This window comes from Engraulis encrasicolus, chromosome 20 (assembly GCF_034702125.1).
Source record: "Engraulis encrasicolus isolate BLACKSEA-1 chromosome 20, IST_EnEncr_1.0, whole genome shotgun sequence".
In the NCBI taxonomy this organism is placed as follows: Eukaryota; Metazoa; Chordata; class Actinopteri; order Clupeiformes; family Engraulidae; genus Engraulis; species Engraulis encrasicolus.
This window is the reverse complement of record NC_085876.1, coordinates 27,143,552-27,167,113: the sequence shown is the minus strand read 5'-3', so window position 1 is coordinate 27,167,113 and position 23,562 is coordinate 27,143,552. Positions and strand designations below refer to the sequence as shown.

General features: G+C 44.0%; 2 protein-coding genes across 9 annotated transcripts in view; one reads left to right on the top strand and one right to left on the bottom strand.

The window, feature by feature from the left end:
• The first annotated feature begins 5,991 nt into the window (after positions 1 to 5,991).
• rplp1 (ribosomal protein lateral stalk subunit P1) lies at positions 5,992 to 9,330 on the top strand. The gene is made up of 4 exons (XM_063184876.1): positions 5,992 to 6,213; positions 6,760 to 6,834; positions 8,068 to 8,185; positions 9,208 to 9,330. Exons 1-4 carry the CDS (start codon positions 6,142 to 6,144, stop codon positions 9,285 to 9,287), a joined length of 345 nt encoding a protein of 114 aa, XP_063040946.1. The 5' UTR covers positions 5,992 to 6,141; the 3' UTR covers positions 9,288 to 9,330.
• Positions 9,331 to 12,196: 2,866 nt separating this feature from the next.
• ptk2aa (protein tyrosine kinase 2aa) overlaps positions 12,197 to 23,562 on the bottom strand; it is a 222,384-nt gene continuing 211,018 nt past the window's right edge. For all 8 annotated transcript variants that reach the window (XM_063185699.1, XM_063185698.1, XM_063185694.1 and 5 more), the window contains 5 exons: positions 23,490 to 23,529; positions 21,322 to 21,422; positions 14,974 to 15,129; positions 14,060 to 14,140; positions 12,197 to 13,419 (listed from right to left, as the gene is read on the bottom strand). In XM_063185699.1, the coding sequence (XP_063041769.1) occupies positions 13,204 to 13,419; positions 14,060 to 14,140; positions 14,974 to 15,129; positions 21,322 to 21,422; positions 23,490 to 23,529 (594 nt within the window). In that variant the 3' untranslated portion in view covers positions 12,197 to 13,203. The remainder of the gene's footprint in view (positions 13,420 to 14,059; positions 14,141 to 14,973; positions 15,130 to 21,321; positions 21,423 to 23,489; positions 23,530 to 23,562) is intronic.

Sequence of the window (23,562 nt, the reverse complement as noted above, 5' to 3'; positions counted from 1 at the left end):
TGGGAAAATGTCACTTTTTATACATAATAATGTGGATCTTCTCCATGACCACCATTTTGAATTTCAAGACATTTTTAGATATCTCTTGCTGCCAATGTATTAGCTACATGACATTTTCAAAATCAGGTCTGACAAGGAAAGTTAAGTATCACTCAGACAGCAATACAAAAACTCTGACTGTCTGCGGTCTGTTTGTTAGAAAGTCCAGCAGCCAGTTGCGCAGTGAAGTGCTGATGCCTATACTGCCCTACAATTTCAGAACGCAGTATAATTCAAAATGGCAAACTGAGAAAAAAGGCTTTAAAGTTTCCTTTCTGTCCACGCGACTGTGTTGGAGGTAAAGTGGTGATGACACTTCCAAATAATACTTTTTTATGGTGGAAATTTATGCACACAAGAAAAAAGCAAAAAAAATAACATTCTCATTACTTTTTAGCTGAAAAATCATTATACTGCGTTCTGTTGTGGTATTACTGTCTACACCAAAACCACGGTGTCAATGGAGAAGTGCAGTATAATTCGCATTATACTGCGTTCTTGGCTAGTACGACGTAACCTCCTAAAACCAAAAAGCGCAGTATAATCAGTTTTTAGGGTTTTTTTCCGAAACGGGACCAAGTTGGACCAAAAAATTATAACACAAGAAAAATAAGGTATTTTAAAGCCAATTTCCGGTCTAAACCCATTTTCGACCATTTTCAAGATACTGCGTTCTGATATTGTAGGGCAGTATAGACTAGGCCTGGGCAAAAAATCGATGCGATTTTAAAACTGAGTTTGAACGTCAAATCGATTTGTTTTTTGAGAAATCGCATCATACGATTTTTTAAAAAAATCCCCCGTCCCTATGCAGTTTATGTATCCAAGCGCACAGCGCACGCATTGCATTACGTTCGCCAAGACCTCCGGAGACGTAGGCCTACCTAGTGCATTCTCTGTGTCTCCTCCCCCATTTCATGCACAAACAATAGTGAAACAGGTGAGGAATATGGGCTCCTCTTCAAAAAAGGTGACACTACCTCCTATCGTTTTGCCAATGATGAATACCAAACAATACCACTTTGTAAATTGTGAATGACAGTGTTGTCATAAGGTTCCCTGCGTTGACGAGACTGCCTAGTAGTTCCTACCACCTCCGAACGCATTTGGTACACTTCTGAACAGATCTGAACAAGGTCCGAACCAGATGCTAACAAGGTCCTAATCAAATCCGAACAAAAGTGAACCTTTTCGAACGTGTTTCGAACAAATGGGGAAAAGTAGTCAATCAAATGCCACGACGTCGTGATGCCAAACAACCAATCACAATCACTTGCCTACCCAAAGTCTGTACACATGGTGGCTGTTTTGTATTAGCGACCCTGTCACTGACATAATGCATCCATCGGATATATCAATGCAGGGCTTTTGGTTGGTTTCAAAATCGGTGGTAAGTGATGTTTTATCATTATATTTTATCATTAGTGCACATTCTCATTCTGACTATTTGCTGACTCTGTCATGAGAATTAAACAGGCAGAGACTAGTTATCGCTAACCTATGTTAGCCATGAATGGAGCCGTCATGTAAAGAAACGCTGATAATAAAATATCCTTTCTGGTCGTTACATTTAGACCTATCCCCTTTAAGTTAGTGTTACGGAATAGTACGATAACTCCGTGGTTATTAAGCGGGCTTGCCACGCTTATAGTCATCTCTAAGTCCTGTTTAGTTATTAAGCGAGCCTGCAGTAAGTACAGTTTATGCTTGCTTGCTTTGTTGCTTCTCTTGTGCACGGCTGTAAAAATAGAAAACGGATCTCCTCCTAAGCCTTTCAAGACAGAGACACGTTCAAACACTGGAGATCATTTGTTCTGCTATAGTGTGTGTGTGTCTCTTGTCGTTTTTCCGTTTTTGGCGATTTTGTACAAATTTGGGTCCCCATAGAAAACAATGGTAGAACCTTCAGGAGACAGTGTTCCGTCACTCTACAGGTCAGAGTACAGGAGGCTTTTTCGTTCATAAAACATCAACACTTTCACCTAGAAGTTTAGTTGACGTGTTGTTAGCGAGCTCTATGAGATGACTCCAAACGGTGAAAGTATCATGTCCCAACTCCCATTACTTTTTAAATGGCAGGTGTGTAAAAAGTGCTGGGCTGGCCCAATGGCTTTTCCCATTGACTCTTGAAGTGCCTTTCTGAAGAGGTCAGCACATCTTCCACAAGAGGTCTATTTGTGACTGAACTGTTTAACCTATAAACTTCATTCAAGGATTGTTAGAAAGATCACATGTATGACTCCAATCTGTGCGAAGGACATGTGCCAATTCTTTTTAGTTTTTTAACAACAGCGATCTACAAACTAGAAACGGTTTTGATTCTGCCCTCTGCCTTAGAGCACAATACTAACTGCCATACAGACAATCAGAACAGGTGCTGCCAATAAAAGGTTCCATCTCAACTGTCACTTTCTCTCAACATTCTATTCTTAACGAGCACCTGCAACTACCTTTCTAGAAGTCTATTGTTAAGCTCTTCAATGCAATCTGACATTGTCTTGCTGGTTATAACAGCCAGCTGCTTGGCTCAATGGTAAAAGTGCTGGATATGGCGCTTGTGAGTTCGAATCCCACTCGGATCCATGTTGATTTTCAAAATTATATCATATGCAGTGTTCCTTAGTCAACTTTAAATACCATGTATATCATTTAGTATCAATGGCAAAGGTGCTGGATTAGAGATATGGAGGTTGTGAGTTCGAATCCCACTCGGACCCATGTTGATTTTCAAAATTATATCATATGCAGTGTTCCTTAGCCAATTTAAAATACCATGTATGTCATTTAGTATCAATGGCAAAGGCGCTGGATTAGAGATATGGAGGTTGTGAGTTCGAATCCCACTCGGACCCATGTTGATTTTCAAAATTATATCATATACAGTGTTCCTTAGCCAACTTAAAATACCATGTATGTCATTTAGTATATCCCCAAAACACGGAGCTACAACACTTTCAAGATGGCTGAATCCAAGATGGCTGAATTGTTTTTCCCATAACTTCTGACTGGGTGGATGGATTTTTCCAACATTTCGTTTAGCTTTGTTTTCTCAATAGTAGTTTGTTTTTAATTTAACTGCTCAGCTCTGCCCCCAAAGGCAAGCCTGCTTCCAGCATTTTCTGCGAGAATGCAATCTAGTGTTACTCTTACTGTTCAAAATGCTGGACGGACGTAAAATCAAGCAGATCATGTCACGAAGGGCATTAGACGTTGTGACACAAAAGCAAACAAATCGCACACAAAAATCACATTTTTCACACAGAACGTGTTATCTGTAGAGCCTGGTTAGTTCTGAAGTAAACATATGATGAAGCAGATGTTAACATTTTGATGGCTGGGCATATTGTGTTTAATTACTGGCTTGATTTGACTAGTAGCCTACAGTTCTGGTGTAGCCATGTGTCCATCTTTTGGTGTAACTGTGCTGGATCTAATTTAAATTATGACGAAATCAGGAAAATCCACCACTTATTGTCATGGCACCTGCCTTATGCTCAGGGCACTTTCAACATTAGTAAGCTGCTTACAATGGAAGGAGGGCCATGATTGATGCCAGTCCACTTCAGGGTTTTGTGTGCAATAACTTTAGTGTTATCTGTTATGAGTTAATATTAGTGCCTGCCTATATTTTTGTTTTCTGTTTTTCTCCAAACCACCAATACAAATTAGAGATGCACCGGATCCTGATTTTTAGGATCCTGCCGGATACCGGATCCACTGCTTAAGATCCTGCCGGATCCGGAACGGGATACCGGATCCTACGAAAGGGTTGAAACACATAGCCTACTCGCACACGTGGGCCCTTTTTATCATGTTGGCTCAAACTATTTTGACTGAAAAGCCTTGGCTACCGGATCCTGGATCCTGGAACCGGATCTGGATCCTTTGAAAAACACTATTATCCTGCCGGATCGGGGGTCACAGGCTGAGAGAGAGAGAGAGAGAGAGAGAGAGAGAGAGAGAGAGAGAGAGAGAGAGAGAGAGAGAGAGAGAGAGAGAGAGAGAGAGAGAGAACATCTAGCTTTCACTGTGATGTTGTGGAGGCATGGCCACTTCTGACCATCTCTCTGACCACCACACTGCAGACTGCTATTTCCTGTTAGGCTAAGGACACGAGACTGGCCACTATGGTGCCATACTGCTTGGCTCCACCACTATCTATAAGCTGGGTCCTCAGCCTTTAACCTGTAATGCGCTGAAGCCCATGCCATCTTTGCAGCTCAGTCTGCCTCTGAGGTAAGCATCACCAACACAAACCCAGGCAGCAGTTCAAAATTGTTTGGGATGATAGTAGTGACTATGCCTGACCTATGACCCATGCCATGCCTACCTACAGGTACATTTAACTTAACAATTGCCTAACATACCTGGATGGTTTAGGGCCAGCTACCTTCAGTGTACCAAGTTGTGATGCAGTCCTGAAATTGAATTTAGAAATGTATGCCGCCCGGATTTCTTTCCAAACAGTATTAAATAACAGCAGTAAACCACTTGGGAGCTCTGTAAAGTATGAGGTCCCCCCCTTCTCTCTCTCTCTCTCTCTCTCTCTCTCTCTCTCTCTCTCTCTCTCTCTCTCTCTCATCATTAGAGGACTATCGTGAAGCCCACTCCATCTCTCAGGAGTGAGTGGCAGGGGTGACCTTCCTCGGAAACGGCAGGTCAAGGATGACTACCATTACACTTATGCACAGTGTGGCCCGGTGAAAAACAAGACAACAGGCCACACTCAACTGAAGGGCCGTTGGTACTGTCCTGTCCTGTCCTGCCTCGGGACTCTGTTATAGATTGGATGGAGTCCATGAAACTGCGTTGTTCTGTAAATTGAGTTAGGATATTGGATAGTGGGATAGGTGGACAGTGGGATATTAAATGGTACTATCATTTCTGTGTAAGTATAAAGCATACAACAACTAATATATATATATTATACTAATATATATATTATATTATATATAATAGTTAATGGTATAATAGTATATGATAGTCAATAGTATATAACTATAAGCATAATAATTACAAGATTATACATTCATTTACATTTTTGGTGCTGTTTTCACGCAACTCTTATGGTGTAAGTAACACAGCCATCCTTTGGGTGGAAGATCCAGGTGCAAATCCTAGCAAGAGTGTCATCCAATGCAGCACAAAAATGTATATATATTTATTTATATAGTTTTTGAAAAAGAAAATACAGTTGAAAACATGAATAGAATAACTTAAAAGCTCTCATATTATTATAATTTATCCCTTCTATCTTTTCTCCCTTTCCCCCTCTCTTTTCCCTTCTTTCCCCCACCGAGGCAGTCCATTATGCCCCATTTTAAATGTGAAATATGTTTGTAGTGTAGTCCTACTGATTTGAAGTGTCATTACCGTGCTGGTGATGGCTGAAAATGTGCGGCCTGACTTAAGTTCTTGGTTTCGAAATGTGGCCCACATGAAATAATAATTGAATAGCCCTGGCTTACAGCTTTGCACTGTTCAAGATATAATAGTGCGATATGTAGCCACAGGGCACGTAATCAGGAATGTGCGCATTAGTGCAGTGTGTGTGTGTGTGTGTGTGTGTGTGTGTGTGTGTGTGTGTGTGTGTGTGTGTGTGTGTGTGTGAATAGCCTATGTGTAGGCCTATTCATGGAAGTGTAGGCCTATGTGTGTGTAGAATAGCGTCTGGAGGAAGAGCATATGGTAATGAATAAGGGGGATAACGGGGTGAGACAGAGAGACACACACACATACACACCAACCTTCTTCTTGTTGCTTTACCCCCACATGACACAAGAAGGAGGCCTGACTGTTTGTATGTTTGTGTATTTATGTAAACTGTCAGTCAGACACTTTAATTTACCCTTTACAGGTCCGCCTGTTCATCTGGCCCAGATTGCGCTGCATAATGGCTAGAAGCCACGCCCAGACAGTGACGCAACGAAGGCTTAAATACTCAGCATCCGCTCTTCGTCCTTCCCTTTCCGTCTAAAACGCGGTGCAAATCGGACGTGCCTAAGGTGCTCGGTTCTTCAGTGAAGCTAAGGCCACAATCCGGCGACTAGCACTCTCAAACTTAGGCATCCTTGTCTGAAAACATCCTAAAACATCACTAAAATGGCATCAGTTTCAGAGCTCGCCTGCATTTATGCTGCTCTCATCCTCCACGATGATGAAGTTGCCATCACCGTAAGCTAACCTTTCAATTGCTAAGTATGCTAGCGAAGTTGGCGCATGCGCCGTATGCCAATGCACTTTATCTGTTGATTATTAAACGTAAAATCGCAACAGTGACTATTTGAACTGTTCTTCCAGTAATTAGTACATTGCTGTTTCATGAGTGAAAGTGTTGCGTGTGTGAATGATGGTAGAGCCGCTGTATTGCCGGCACATGAAATGGCGCTAATGTCATTGCTAACCGGTTAGCATTAGCTGATTTCGGATTCTTTGGTGCATTAACACGTGTGGATGAATTGGGTTGTTGGTGCGCCTGTCGTTATCCCATGCGCTGAACTGTCAAACAATTGTCATGTCAAAATGGAAGACGCACCTATGGTTTGTTTATATTTCCATGGCCTACGGTGTTTAGGACATGTTGACGTTATCCTTGTAATGTTGGGGTAGCATGTCTACCATAGGATGTTGTAGTCCTGTCAGATTTCCTAGTAGATTGTTGAAGTGCAGTTGACAACGTTTCACAGTAACTTTTGTTTTTAACTTGCTGTTTCTTTTCAGGAGGATAAGCTGAACGCCCTCATCAAGGCAGCCGGCGTCACCATTGAGCCATTCTGGCCCGGTCTGTTCGCCAAGGTAAGTCTGTTCTTTGGGAGAAGCTAGCTCCAACCTTCCAGGCTAAATTGGAGGCTTAGGGGAGAAAAGCACGGCTTCAGAGGAAGACAATTTTCCAATTCAGGGAACATTTGTAAACCCTAGTTATGTTTTGCCCCACTACGCTTGCTCCCTTGATCACAGTCTGTTTTTGACTCTTCCTGTTTGAATCTGTCCTAAAATATGTTGGGAGGGAAAACTAAGATTGAGTTTTCTTGTGACTATCAATTTAGTTTTCACCTGGTCATTTGTCTTGCATCCTTGACTTATTGGCATTTTATCACTATTCAAGTATGTGATCCACACCTCAATCAACCAAAATCCCCTATATCCTTAGTATACTATGTTGATGTTGGAGATGTCACGCACAACTACTTTGTTGGGGTGATTGCACATATTCCAGTGAATGGCTCCTTGTAAAGGGGGTCATGTGTGAATGTGTCCTGTTTCAGTTTCCATCATTGAATGGAAGTGATGCAGTTGTGGTCATGGTAGCCTCTGCGTGTTGTCAGTCTGTAACAGCAGTTATGGTCATGCAAGTGGGTGGATGTTTACTCAACTTGCGTTAATGTGCAATGTAGGTGCATCACCATCAGCAATTAGTCAGAAGTTATTTGTGTTTTGCAGGCCCTCACCTGTGTATTCTTTGCTGTACGTGTGTATTTAGGCACTTTATTTTTTGGTATTCCCGCAGTAATCATTGAGCTTGTTTCAGCATTGTCCAGTGTGTTAAGTGTAGTCCAGACAAATAATACAATGGAATTTGACGTACTTGTCCTTCACCATACATCCAGTGTGCTTCATATTTTTTGTACATGAGCCGAAGTCATTGATGATTAAGGATTAAGGAGCGTTTTTCATGTGGCACAACATAATTATGACTTATGCATTTACTTTTCCTTTTCAGTGCATGTAGCATGAAAGTAAGTTGTGTGTATCTGGCTTAGACAAACAGAAAATGATGATGGGGTGCTGGCAGTATGCCCCGGCCCTGCAATGTAGGTGCGAGGGCCCGACATCACTGCTTGCAGCTTTAATTGAGCTTGTTTCAGCTTTGTCCAGTGTGTTAAGTGTAGTACAGACAAATGGCCTTGAGTGTAGTGGGACATGAGTCACTGTGGTGTGTTTTAGGCCTTCTCTGGGTGTTTTACACTGCATTGCATTGAGTGTAGTGCGAGGTATTAATGTGTGTGTTTATGTGTGCGTTTTTCTTAGGCCCTGGCCAGCGTGGACATCGGCAGCCTGATCTGCAACGTTGGAGCTGGTGGTGGTGCCGCCCCCGTGGCTGCTGCTGCTGCTGGTGGAGCTGCCCCAGCTGGAGGAGACGCCCCAGGTGAGAAGAACCCCCAACCGGACACACAATCCACACCGTTGCATTAGCCATAATCCATACTGTCCTACAAACACAAAGCGCAGTATCCACTGCCGTATTAAAACTGAGAGCTGGCTTTGAAGCCTTGGTATTCGCTTGGATATTGTAATCACTGCAAATTTGACAAAGCGGTGTCTACAACGGGGGACATGTTTGGACCACAAGGCTTTGTCAGAAGATGGAGGTGTAATGACCAGCTTCGGTCTAAGCCTATTTTTGATATTGTAGTTACTGCATTTTGCCTTTGTAGAGCGGTACAATGAAGAGAAGCAGTGGCCTTACTGCCACCTTAGCTATATTGCACATTTAAATAGCATTATGATCACCCCTAGTAGAGAACCTTAACCTGGCCAGAATCTAATCTACAGCGTTTATCCATAATGCATTGTATATTTGCAAAGTATTACATCGACATGAGGTTGAGGTATGGTGCTCACCTAGGTGGCTGTACAATACTGTGCCTAGACTACACAACACTGAAATAGTATTGTAGTCACCCTAGGTGAGAACTCCAAAACCAGCTGGAGTCCGGACTACCAGACCTAACCAGACAATAGTCCAGAATACAGTACCTAGCCAGAATCCAGACTACAGTTTCTAACTGTAATGCAGATAACAGTATTAAAATTATATGCATATTAAGTAGTGTTACATTGAACTGATAAGGCATGGTAATTGCCCCATATGAGATGTAGGGGCTTGACGTGTGCCTTGCCACTTATCTGTGTGACTTGGATAACTTGCCTAAGTTTGCTTAAAAATTATGGTGGGCATTATCCAAATTTTAATTTGAGTTTATGTTCAACACGATTGCCCGAGGTGAGGGATGAAGGGTTATATCTGAGGGGGTACAGCCTGATGGATGAGGCTGTTCCACTTGGTCCAGGTTGCTACTTTGTATGATCTTGATTTGCTATGCTGATGTGGCTGTACCACTTGGTGTAATACATGCATGTTGACTGTTGATTTTTGTTTGATTGCAGCTGAGGAGAAGAAGGAAGAAGAGAAGAAGGAGGAGTCTGAGGAGTCCGATGACGACATGGGCTTCGGTCTCTTCGACTAAACAACAAACCTCTCCTTTTTTAATAAAAGAGAAACAAACTGAATACTTTTGTGTGGTGGGTGTGATTCACATGTCATGGTAGGTTACAAGTTAATGCATGGATCGGACTCCAATAAGATGGACCTCAGGCCTGAGACGTTAGGCATTTCCCAAGGTCTAGCGTGCGTCCTTTTAAGTGAATCAGCCTTCGTAATCACGCCCAGTGATTAGATACTCTTTGGTGAACTCTGTGGAGTATCCAATCACTGGTCGTGACTAATTAGGCTGACACTACCAAGGCTCATACACTTGACATTGGGAAATAGTGACTGGAAATATGGACATGAGCGGTGCACCCCAGCTCTCAAAGGCTGCAAATAGGGGTGAGCCTAGTTGAATGGGAAAAAAATCCCAATTTGAGTAGATCATGCGTTTACAGTACACACATCACCCTGGTATTTCAGTTGCATTGTTTGTTGGGTGTCATCTTCAAGGTGCACCGTGTAATATTTTAGTTCATTTCCAGAATCCATGCTGCCCATACACAAATGCAGAGGTGTCAATTCCTGGTCCAGAAAGTAAAAACCCTGCCACAGTTTCCTTCCAACACAGGTGACTCTAATAAGCAGCTGGTCTTGAGTGTTCAATTATCAGGTGATTCGGAGATGGTTGGATCCAATTTGTGGCAGGGTTTTTACTTTCTGAACCCGGGATTGACACCTCTGCACAAATGTTACCTTTTTAATGCCTACCACCACCGTCAAAGTTGTCATCGAAGTATTCAATATGACTGAGAAAATTGCCCTTTTTACATGAAAATGGGGAGTCATTTCCAGAAATGGACATTTTTAGCGGCGAAACTTGCTGTGCTTTGGTCATACTAGTTAATATTGGTTTATTCAGAAAATAAATGAAAAGCTCAAATTTGGTAATGAACAGCAGTTTTAAATAAGCTGCATAGTTGCAATACCCATCCTACTCTGGCCACCCTGCGCCACTATTTTACATGGTGCGCCTTAAAGTTGGTAAATTGCATTGAGGCCTGCTGAGAGAAATACAAGTGCTAGGTTTTGTAGTTCAGAAATGTTCATTTCCACTCATCAGGCAACAATTATTTGGCAAAGCAATTGCTGAACTGTAAGTGCAGGCCAATTAAACTAAATGGTAGATAATTGAAGTGCATCACTGATACCGAGACAAAGATGGCGTGAACGGACAGTTAAAAGTTTAATGTCCTAACAGCACAGTACATAGTAGACTTATCTGCTTGAGAAGGTGGTGCGAGTCTGGTTAAGCTGAGTAGGCTAGATCAGTGTTTCCCAACCTTTTCTGTCTTACGTACCCCCTAAGCATCTTAGTTGCGCCACGAGTACCCCCTAATTTATGTTCTATATCGCTTTCTCGGTCATATGACTTCTCCATTAATTTGTTATAATAAACATTTTCCAAGTACCCCCTGCAGTGTGCTTGCGTACCCCTAGTGGTACACGTACCCCTGGTTGGGAAACACTGGGCTAGATGGTCATAATAAAGGAAGATGTGTAGATCAAAGTGGAAATGGGTGCAGGAATCTGCTCAAATTAATCCGCTAATTGTAATGGTAATAAAGGAGTTAGATCAGGGATGTCAAACTCCTTCACAGAGGTTAACGATCAACATCTGGAACAAAGTTGCAGGCCAAACTCGACATTTAAAAAAGGGACTAAAATGCGCATTCACTCGACACTCGTATTCGCATTTTACAGATTCCCCATCATTTTAAATGTGCCTGCATATGTAAATGTGTCTGAGCCGTTTCATTGGCCTGACTGAGACTCATCCCTCTGACTCACCAGAACAATTGTGCTATGTATTAATGGTGTATATGGGCCAAATGTAAAACATTTGAAATGATCTTGCAGGCCAAATAAAATGGTCCGTGGACCAAATCTGGCCTGGAAGGTTGAGATTCACATCCCTGAGTAAGATGACTAAACTGACAAGTTGGTTCACAGTGCAATCTCGAAAGAAAAGAGGCGGCATATGTTCAGAATACAAGTGTAATGATACCACATTTTTATTAGTTAAAGGAACTGTACAGTCAATTCTTCCTGAGAATAATTTATACCCAAAATGTCTAGTGATCTCAATAAGATTGTACTGTACAAGCGAACACGTGAATCAAACCCAAGTGTGGGCTCTACCCTCTGTCGGTGGCTGGAAGATCATCATAAAAGGGTTTATTGAATACGAAACAGGACTTAAATATATCTAGTAGAACAGTATAATTCATTTATTGGGCTTCAAACTTAATCTTTGTGTCTTAGCGGTGCTGTGCTCTTGGATTCGGCCATAACGTGCCTTAAAGCAGCGAAGCTCTTCACGCCAGCCGTGGAACACAGCTGGTGCCCTCCAGGTGTCCTCATGACATTATGTCTGTCTATGATAGACATAACCTTACAACACAGAACTTCAGGCTGCTTAAAATATATTTATTCGTATACTCTCATTAACTTAAAGGGTGGTGTGTGTTGTAACGGAACTATTTCCACACAGTTTTTGAGGTGTCCCCTTTTAGCCTACATAATATGACAAGGGGCAAGATACAGCGTTGAAATCATACAGCCTCTGAAGTAACATACTTGTAAAAATCCAGAATGCAGGGGCTAGCATATATGCTGAGATAGTTGGACATAAAAAAAACAAGTGTGTGGATACATTACAAAATGTCGAATTCTGGGGTCGTCCAAAAACTCGACAGCAATGTGAGAGGAAAAGAGACGGACGACGTGTAGTTCCTTCATGGGTTCCAGTTTGCGCTGTTCTGGGGCCTACTACAAAGCTAATTCAGGATAAGTTAAGGTTAAGTTAAGAGGTAAATCATCTAATACAAGAGCTTTTCTGAAGAAAATGAGGACTCCAGGCTCTTCTATTAGATGATTTACCTCTTAACTTAACCTTAACTTATCCTGAACCAGCTTTGTAGTATAGGCCCCTGTTCTTCCAGCTTCTTGTGGTATTTATTTACTATGCAAGTGATGGGAGGAAGGGACTTCCAGCCCAAACAAAATAAGATATCACCTCAGGATACAAACGGAAAAAAAGGGAGAAAAATACAAAACATCACAAAACATAGACGAGGCAGAACAAGAGTAAAAACAAAGAGTACTTTTCTTTCTTTTTTCTTTTTTTTTGCTGTGGTCAATCTCCATACTTTGGAAGACAGAAGCAGCAGCAAAGAGAAGTGTGTCCAAGTGTTCAAGAAAAAAACCAAAACAAAAGAAAAAGCGTGTGGAATGAGAATGGGCATTGTCCTTGGCACTGCAAGGCCTAAACACATTTTTTTTTAAGAGCCCACAGTTACGCAGTCCCCAAGTCACCTGACCCATCCATTCATCCATTCATGGATCCGTCTCTCCATTCCAGGGGCGACTCTAGTCTCTAGTGCTCTGGGCTGGGTCGATTCGGTCCACCCCATCCCTTCCCCTATGGTTGAGGAGCGCATGGCGCAGTCGTAGGCAGGGCCAATGACTGGGTATTAGAATGGACATCAATATTCCATTCAGTTCTGTTGAACTGATATGAAGTATTTTTAACTGACAATTTGTAATCCGAACATGGAATTTCCTGGTTGAAATGGCCAATCAAAATCACTCACTCCATATCAAGGTGGGACTTGACCTCAAGTGGGTGTTTTGGATTGGTGATTCAACCAGGACATCCAGTCTTACCGCTTGCAAATAAGACAGTTGAAAATGCTTCAAATCTGTTGAACCACACCGTTGTCCATAGCATACTGTATGTGTAGTCACCGGGCCAGGCAGAGCAAGGCTATCCTATTGCGGCTGCATCTGTAAGGGGATGGAGAGCCATTGGGCGTGGCTGGGCAGGGCTATCGCGGCTGCATCTGTAAGGGGATGGAGAGCCATTGGGCGTGGCTGGGCTAGGCAGGGCAGGGCTAGTGCGGCCCGCGGGCCTGGGCCAGCATCTTGAGGCGCGCCTGGTCGATGACGTCCAGGAGGTTCTTGGCGTCCACGGCCAGGGCGTGCGCGGCCGTCAGCATCTGCTTCTTGTAGTCCTGCTGCAGGCTGGTCAGCACGTACTGCTGTGCCAAGCGCATCTTGTTGATCAGCTCGCCCAGGTCAGAGTTCAACAGCTTCTGGGCCATCTCGATCTGGATATGGGTGAAGGGAAAACACCATCTGCTCTTAGAACTTGATCATATGTATGGAAATACTTTTAAAAACACACATCTTTTTTTTAATCTGCTTCCATATTTTCATCGTGTTTGCACGGTATGTGGATTGAAAAAACTAATCACCATCACCCATTGCAAAACCCAAACTTACTAGCATAATATCCTTCTCAACCCTATTTTCCACATAAATTCCATAATTAATAAAACACAGCACTTTGAAATTTGGTGCTCAATCATACAATTCTTAATACTTTAACCACATAAGGCAACAGAACCAATATCCTTTCAACAGTCTTCAAAAGACCATGGGCCTATACTACAAAGCTGGTTCAGGGTAAGTTAAGGTCAAGTTAAGAGGTAAATCATCAAATAGAGGAGCCTGGAGTCCTCATTTTCTTCAGACAAGCACTTGTATCAGATGATTTACCTCTTAACTTAACCTTAACTTGCCTTGAACCAGCTTTGTAGCATAGGCCCCTGATTGCAGAATATGAAAATATCAATATCAACAAATACAACAAATATCAATACTAAAATGTTTCACACTGATAAGAGTGGTCTTTGCCCAGAGTGTGTGGGGAACAGAGCAGGGTGTAGCAGCGTCAACTGGGCTTACCTCTCTGTGTGTGCTGGAGGGTAGTATGGGGATCGTCTCGTCCACTGTTGCCAGTAAAGTCCTCAGAGCCAGGCCCACTTCCTGTGATACAGGACACAGTTACAAACTGTTAGTATATTCACTTAGTAGTATATACTGTACCACAAGGCTTAATAATTATATAGTCAGAGTTGGATACTTCAAAAACATGCAGTTGCATAGAATCCACATGGGGCTCTTTGTATTTGTGAATTTACACACATTACACAAATTACAATAAAGTGACTGCAAACTAAAATATAGTCACTTCTCCCTACACCTACAACTGTCAAATGTAATGTGAAGGGGATTTTTCTAATAACTAAATAATATTCTGATTGAGAAACTGCATACAATCTTAGACTTTCTTTTTTTAAATTATATTACAATTTTAACAGGCATTTATGCCTTTTATGGACAGTACTATGAGCTGGAGGCAGGAAAGGAGTGGGACAGAGAGGATGGGGAAATGACCTTGGGCCGGAATCGAACCCAGGTCCCCCGGCGTAGCAGTACAGTGCCTTAGCCATTAGAGCCACAACCGAGTTAAAACATAACATTTTAAATGTAAAATAAGACTCTGCCTGATGAAGGTCTAAGGACCGAAAGCTTGCAAGTCAAGTAAAGCTGCTTATTTTATCTTACTTTAAATGTAAAATAAGACTCTGCCTGATGAAGGTCTAAGGACCGAAAGCTTGCAAGTCAAGTAAAGCTTCTTTGCACAAAAAAAAGACCTGAAGTGTGCAGATTGTCTCCTTTTTATATAGAAATTTCAACTGAATCCTGCACCTTCTAAACAGATGAGCGGTGGCCTATCTCAACAAATGTACAATATAAAATAAAATATTTTATTCAATACATTTGATGTACATTTTATTGTCTCCCAGCTGCCTTACCTTCACCATGGGCACGTACTCCTCCGGTGGAGCTGGCTGGATCTTGCTGGACATCTCGATAACGGCCTTCACCAGCCCTGTGACGTTCTCGTACACCTTGTCGTTGGAGCGGTCCAGGTTGGCCGTGGGGGGCGGGCTAATCTCCTGGGGCTGGATCTGCACAGGCGACACAGGAAAAAGGAGAGGAGACGGTGGGAATTTGTTTTGTTGTACTCTAGGTAATTGTTGGGATATAATGATGATGGTTATTGTGGGTTTTTTTTCTTTCTTTCTTTTTATTATTATGTTTATTTTGTTTTTGTGTGTGTGCCTTGGGTTTGGGGTGGGTGTGGGTTTGTGATGTTGTGTTGTATATAAAAAATACTTAATAAAGAAATGTTTGGGGGGGAAAAAAGGAGAGGAGACGGTCACACAGTTGTCTGCATTCGAAGACTCTTATTCATTCAGGTTTTCAAAGACTTCAGTTGTTTTTCTCAGCAACTGGACTTGGAGATTGGGCTCGGTCGTGACAACGCAGTAAGATTTTTGCTAGGCAGTGGGCATGCGCACTTTGCCAGTTTGATGCATTGTGGTTAGAAAATTCTTACGGCTTCGTCATGAACGAGCCTATTGAAAAGTTCCTCATCTGGAGAGCCACATCAGTTATCTTGCTGATGTATCAGGGAACATTACTACTACATACTCTGTACGTACTACTGTACACTACACTACTGTAGTGTTCCCTGTTACATCAACAAGACAACTGTTGAAGTTCATTGGGTAAGGAGGAACAAAATGTCTTCCAAGCTTAAAGGTACACTGTGCAGGAAATGGTACTGCAACTATGCTGCTCATTGAATCTGGCTAGCCTATTGCCATATTTGATATTTTCATGAAAGTTTACTAAGTAATAAACTAATATTTTCTAGTATGGCCCAAGTACAGTCATTGTTGCAGCTAAAAATGGCTATTTCTGGAAATTCAAGATGGCGGACCATGGAGAAGACCCCCCTTTTAATGTATGAAAAGTACAATTTTCCCAGTCATAATGAATACTTAGAATTTGATGGTGGTGGTAAATATTCATGAAAAAGGTAACATTAGTGAATGGGTAGCATGAATTCTGGAAATAAATAACTAAAAATCTTGCACAGTGTACCTTTAAAGAAAAACATCCAGTTGCTTACGAATAATCTCTTTGGGTCTTACTGTACAGTGTTGTCATCCAGAAGTTGTCCATGTGAACTATCTACTGTATGTCTCATGTCTGTCTAGGATTTATTATGTTATGCCTATACATCAAAAGGTGTTAAGATGAATGAGAATCGGCACAGATATCCAGTGTAGGTTGAATCACTTTGAGTGGGTGCGGATTCTATTCAGGTCTGTCTTATAGGCCGGAAATTACTGTACATTAATTCCGTTTGCATTTGGACTAGGGAGTCCACTTTAATTTAATAAAAAGGTTTAATGTTGTCTCATTGTAGAGGGCCACTGGGGTCACAGGTTGTTGAAGTAGCCTTTATCTTATGTCTGTTTGCATGTTTGTTCTACATTATCTGTGTCCCCTGAGTAGGGAAATTCCACTTCATTTGCATTTGGTAAACCGCTGCATGGTGCAACTTCACCAAGTTCACCACCTGGTGGCAGCATTGCATACAATAGACATCAAGTGACTCCATGATGTGGTGGTAGGAGGAGAAGAACATATTTAGTGGTAGTGTTCCATTATGGCTTGGCCTCAGAGAGGAGGACTACAGGAATGCTTTCCCAAGCCACACTGGCTGCAAAAACAAGCTGCAAGATGCATGCCCTTTTGTGTCCTGTCCCGTCCTCTGAGACCAAGCCATGCTATGGTGATGGCAAAACCAAGACAGCGGTAAGTGAACTACGAAGACGTAGACAGACAGTAACACCAACAAACATGACATAAATAGACACACGACAATATACGACACAAACTATCTACGGTTATGTGCTCAGACGTAACTATATGTCTACATCTCTCTATTGCAGTTAGTAAGCCTATAACAGATGACTAATGGATCATGCCCTCTCGCACACACATACACACATGACAGTGGATGGCAAATTTAGTGGTAACAAACTACTGCACCTCAACATGTACACAGGGCCGGAGCTATAGGTTGGACAAGCAGGGCATTTGCCCCTGGGCCCAGGAGGACCCATCTGTATTGATGGTGGGGGCCCCCATTATGACCTTGGCATGCTGTATGGGAGGGGGCCTATTTGTGTTTTGCCCTGGGGCCCTGTGTGCAATTGTTCCGCCATCCATTGCATGTGAGTGAGTGTCGATAGAGTCTGAGAGGAGTGTGTGGGCGTTTCTCAAAACCTAGTGCGCGCGCTTCCATGGTGTGGCTAATTAGTCTGATACACCTGGAAGTGTGCTCACTAGGTTTTGAGAAATACCCTGTGAGTGGTGTGATACTACTAGCCCTCTAGTGGCCCGGCGTGGCATTGACACAAACACAGAGTGCTTACCCTCCAAGGCTACGTACAACAACAGAGGGGCAAACCCGAAAAAAAAGAAGATAGGAAGGGGACAAAAGGCACGCGTGAGGGGAGGGGAGGATGGGGGAGAGTAGTGCAGGAGAACAAAAGAAGAGAGAGAGAGAGATGGGATTAGCAATGCATAACAAGCCAAGGGAGAAGAAAACAAAACATCACATATACATAGATACATGCTTTATTCAAACACCATGAAAAAAAAGAAACTGTCTAATGAGTTTTGCCCATCATCCTGGCCTCTGTTATTTTATTACAATTATTGTTTAGGTTATTGTGGCCAGCCGGGCTGTTCGAAACCCAAGTCAATGTCTGACTGCATGTGGTGTTCGGTTTCCCTGTAATGTACATACAATGGGTATTTCTCAAAACCTAGTGCAGTGCACTTCCAAGTGTATCAGCCTAATAAGTCACATCCAGTGATTGGATATTCCCTAGAGTTCACCAAAGAGTATCCAATCACTGGGCGTGACTAATTAGGCTGATACACTTGGAAGTGCACTGCACTAGGTTTTGAGAAATGCCCAATATATCCTAGCGGCAACATGCAAAGAAAGGACATCCAAGTACTGCAACTGCACAGTTTGCCCTGGCCTATTTTGTAATGGGACTTTGATGAAAGAGGGAAAGTAAGTTACTCTTGTGTGTGTGTTTGCTGTGCCCATTTCTCATCTCTACAACCCACACGCTGTCCTTGACAGAGTGCGAGAGAGAGAGAGAGAGAGAGAGAGAGAGAGAGAGAGAGAGAGAGAGAGAGAGAGAGAAAGAAAGAGCTAGAGAGAGAGTACGAGAGAGAGAGAGAGAGAGAGAGAGAGAGAGAGAGAGAGAGAGAGAGAGAGAGAGAGAGAATGTCCATGTACTGTATAATGTTGCCAAGCCAAGGAGCCTCTCCCAGGGTCTTTCCTCTGTGTAACATAGTGGAGGGATGGAGCCAAGCCAGCAGCAAAAGCAGAATTAACAGCACACATCTCATGTGAACAGTACAGTGGACCAGGCAGGGAAGTAAAGTATACCCCCGCAGCCCCCGCGAGGCAGGTGGGCCCATACGAGGCGGGGGGCCCACATGGGCCCTTGACTTGAAGAAACGGGCCCATCTCCACATGATATTAGGCCCTCTTTTTTCGTTCGGGGGCCCATTCTTAGTATTGTCTATCCAGCCAGGACCCCTTAAATGTTTTTTTTTGTTTTGTTTGTTTGTTTTTTGTTTTTGTAAGAATACACGTTTGACAGAGGAAAGGATTTGACAGAGACAAATGATGCGAAGGCAATGGTAGACTGTGACCTGCTGTGTGTGTGTGTGTGTGTATGTGTGTGTGTGTCCGAGAGAGTACGAGCATGCTTGTGTGTGTATGGTGGAGTCAGAGTTTGGTTGTGTCAGGACAGGAAAAAAATAAAATAAAAACAAAACGGAAAAAGAGTTTGCAATCTATCTTTGACCTCTGTCCACTGTTGGGCCAAAAATAAGAAACGTTGGTCACATCCACACTGACCCTTATTTGTTATTGTTTGCTGTGAAACTAACAATTAGTGGTACGTGTAGATCTTGTGCGAATACTGTATAACATACCGTAAGCCTGGCAAGAATGCAATTATTTCTATATTTAAGAAGGACTTTCCATGCGTATTCACTTGAAAAACACAAAGACATGCAAACACACCCATCGATGTGTGCAAATATGGACAGTTTTGTGTGTGTGTGTGTGTGTGTGTGTGTGTGTGTGTGTGTGTGTGTGTGTGTGTGTGTGTGTGTGTGTGTGTGTGTGTGTGTGTGTGTGTGTGTGTGTGTCACAAAGACAGAGAGAGAGAGAGAGAGAGAGAGAGAGAGAGAGAGAGAGAGAGAGAGAGAGAGAGAGACAGAGACAGAGACAGAGACAGAGAGCGGGAGAGAGAGTATCCCTGTGTCTCTGTGTGTACTACCAGTATGTGTGTGTTGGAAGCATCAGGGTCGGGGCTTCTGTTGCTTGTGTTGTGAGGTTTGGCAGGGCCTGGTGGCTGGGTTGGGGGTTGCAGGGCCGGGGCCCGGTAGGTTGAGGAGTTGAGGGGTGGTGGGGCCGGGTGGAGGAGTTGAGGGGTGGTGGGGGGTGTCTGTGTGGTTTGGCAGGGCCGGGTGACTGGGCGGTAAGGGCTCTTGCCTGCGCCGGTTCCGCTGACTCAGAGGCAACTCTATCCGGCCTAGTGGGCGCACCAGTGGAGAGGAGAGGAGAAGAGAAGAGAGGGGAGGAGAGGGCAGGGGAGCGGAGTGGACGGGATGGGGGAAATACTAACACTGGGGCCGCATGAGCTTGGGTTTGGCTCGCTGGCTTCGCATGCTACTTAAGATTTCAATTTCATCTTTTCTAACCACCCCTAACCCCCTCCCCTTGTACCCACACAGACACACACAGACACACACAGACACACACACGCACACACACACACACACACACACACACACACACACACACACACACACACACACACACACACACACACACACACACACACACACACACACACACACACACACACACACACACACACACACACACACAGTACATAAGCACAACACCCCCTCTGTTCCCAGCAGTTCCCCCTATCTACATCTCATCTGGTTGAATTACAGTAAATCTCGCCTCGGACCGGGGGAGGGGTGCGTGGGAGTGGGTGGGCAAACAAGGCGAGAGACGCATCCGAAAAAAAATCAAACAAATAATAGAATTTAAAAAAGAGTGGGGACTGAGAATCAGAATGAGATGCAAATAAAAGCAGTGCAGAAGAAGGTGCGGTTTGTGTGTGTGGCGAGATGCAGAGCGTGTTGGGTTCAGCACGAGGTCAGATCTGCGTGAAATGAATACAGCTGCAAAAATGGCAATACTGCTCATCACTACCATTTAATATGTCTGCTGCTCCTAACTTTCCAGGGGCAATGTTATAAGTAGGGGTGTAAATCACAGCCTCCATGACGATACGATTTGATATCGATTTCTTAACGCAGCGATTCAACTATTTTCGATACTTAAGAATGCCCCACGATACGACACTATTGAATTCGATCGATGTCAGTAGGATTGACACATTTACCCCTCTACTTATAAGCATTGTGTAAAGAGAGGTGTTACCTTTTCAGTCTACTGGACACAAACAGAAGTCACACAGGTGAACACGTGACGTGACACGACTGGTGAACCTTCACTGACTCACACCACAGGCTTGAAAATGAACCTTTATCAACTTCTCACAAGGAAGTGGTAAACTTGACATACAGAAATTGTTTCACGTCCAAAATCTATCTGGCACTTAATATTTCAACGTCAACCAGTGGGTCGCAGTTGAATTATTGCAATCCCTCATACAATACCAGTACAGCCACAGACATGGGACTTTATGCCTGTGACAGTATGTTCCCACCCTCGGTCACAGGGAGGTTTAAGTGTGTGCTGGCTTCAGCCACACACCCTGGCTTCTTTGCTGTACGGTGCGGTCTGTGGGATGGAGGCTTGTTAATGTGTGCAGGACTGTAAGAGTGTAACCGGGAGAATACACCGGCCACGACGAGATGCAAGCGTCAGAGAATCGCTTCTGTGCAGCAAGAGTGATACAAGTGATTGAAGCGACTAGAGTATGTCCGATAAAAGCAGAATGCAAGAATTTCAACATTCCCATTGGCTGTGGCCACTGACCGCTATACAGTCATTGGCTTGTGGTGGACAGCATCATAGCTAATTTGCATAATATTCCCAGGAGTTTAACTACAAACTGTTGCTCTCGTTGCGCGAATCCAATACAAAATCAATCACTTCCGTCGCTCGCCTTGCTCATGTTGCGGCCGGTGTATTTGTGCGGTAAGTGTGTGGGCTACACTACCTTGACTCCTTCGTTGTAGCTGTCAGTGGGGTTGAGGCTGGCCAGGCTGCCCAGGCCGGGAGCTCCAGGGCGGGGAGGCTTCTTAGGTGGCGCCGCATGCTCTGGAAGAAAGCAACAGATCACACAACAGGACGGTGCGTTAATAGGGAGAAAGAAGCATGCATGTGTGTGTGTGTGTGTGTGTGGGTATGTGTGTGTACGTGTGTGTCAGTATGTCTGTGTTTAAAGGCTGGTTTTACAGATAAAAGTAAGATACCATGAATTCCAGCTCATGGATACAATGATGATGCTTTGGCCTGCTGGTATGCATGCAATCCACCAGCTTAAAACATTTCAGCTAAGTCTGAGTACCCTTGAGTAACATAGCTACAGTAAACTAGGGTAGAGCAATGTAAGATGAGATGCTTTGTTGCAGGATAGAGTGTGTAGTCCATCACTGTTACCTGTCCTGTCTTGCACTTTATGTCAGTCTGTAAAATGTCAGTCTTGTATATGTCTGTCCTGGCATGGTATAGAGAGAAAACGTCATTTCATTTTCCTTGTATGACTTGTGCATATGAAGAAAGTGACAATAAAAGCTGACTTCACTTGACTGACTTGACTTGTTACATCAGAACAATCCCAATCCCATTTGTCTACACTGGTTCCTACACACGATTTTAAACCGGCAAATGAGCAACTTTCTTTAACTATGTCTTTCTACTATAGGCTAGCAACATGTTCTTGATCCAGCGTAAAACCCCCTGTGAGGCCTGTGGCCCCAGGGTGTTTGCTGTTTACTGAAGAATTTGCTGAGGGCAGAAGAGGAGGAGTGGAGAAGGCAAGGCGAGGTAAAGGAGTAGGGGGGAGGAGAGGAAAGGAGGAGAGGGCGGGGTGGTGTAGAAGAGGAGAGAAGTGGAGAAGGCGAGGAGAGGTAAAGGAGTAGGAGGGAGGAGAGGAAAGGAGGAGAGCCTAGGGTGGGGTGGGTGGGGTAGAAGAGGAGAGAGCAGAGAAAAGGAGAAGAGGAGAAGAGGAGGTGAGTAAAGGAGGGGAGAAAGATAGGGAGAGGAGAGGAATAGAATAGGCAAGTTGAGAGCAGGAGAGGGGAGGAGTGAAGAGAAGAGGAGATGAGATAAGAGGAGAGGAGAGGAGAGGAGAGGAGAGGAATAGAGAAGTGAGTGGCAGAGGAGGAGAAAGGTGAGAAGAGAAGAGATGAGGGGTAGAGTGGAGAAAAAAAAGAGGAGAGGAGGGGTAGAGGGAACGTGGTCACAGGAGAAGACTGCAGGCAAGAGGAGGTGAAAGAAGAAGACGGGGTGGGGGTTCTAGTGGAGGAAAGGAGAAGTGAATGGGAGGGGTAAAGAGGAGTAGTCTAGTAGGGAAGAGGAGGTGGGCGTCAGAGCAATTACTATGCAGAAATTGGCCTCCGCCACCCACTGTGGAGGCATGCTGTGTGGTGCTGTGGAGGCATGCTGGGCTGTGCAGTGCCGTGTTGTGTTGTGTTGTGTTGTGTTGTGTTGTGTTGTGTTGTGTTGTGTTGTGTTGTGTTGTGTTGTGCTGTGCTGTGCTGTGCTGTGCTGTGTTGTGTTGTGCTGTGTTGTTTCGAACTGTGCAGTGCTGTGTTGTGTTGTGTTGTGTTGTGTTGTGTTGTGTTGTGTTGAGTTGTGCTGTGCAGTGCTTTGTTGTGTTGTGTTGTGTTGTGCTGTGCAGTGCTGTGTTGTATTGTGTTGTGTTGTATTGTGTTGTGTTTTGCTGTGCTGTGCTGTGCTGTGCTGTGCTGTGCTGTGCTGTGCTGTGCTGTGTTGTGCAGTGCCGTGCTATGTTGTGCTGTGCTGTGCTGTGCTGTGCCATGTTGAGCTGTGCTGTGCTGTGCTTGCTGATCTGTGGAGGCACGCTGGGCTAGGCTGTGCTGTGCTGTGCTGTGCTGTGCTGTGCTGTGCAGTGCTGTGCAGTGCTGTGCAGTGCAGTGCTGTGCTGTGCTGTGCTGTGCTGTGCTGTGCTATTCTGTGGAGGGATGCTTTGCTGTGCAGTGCAGTGCAGTGCAGTGCAGTGCAGTTCTATGCTGTGCTGTGCTGTGCTGTGCTGTGCTGTGCTGTGCTGTGCTGTGCTGTGCTGTGCTGCGCTGCGCTGCGCTATGCTGTGTTGTGCTGTGCAGTGCAGTGCAGTGCTGTGTTGTGGCTCTCAGCTCTTACCTGGCTTGCCCACCGGCTGGTATATGTGCTGGTTTCCCGTCTGCCACAGGGGAAAATAGAAACACAAACACAA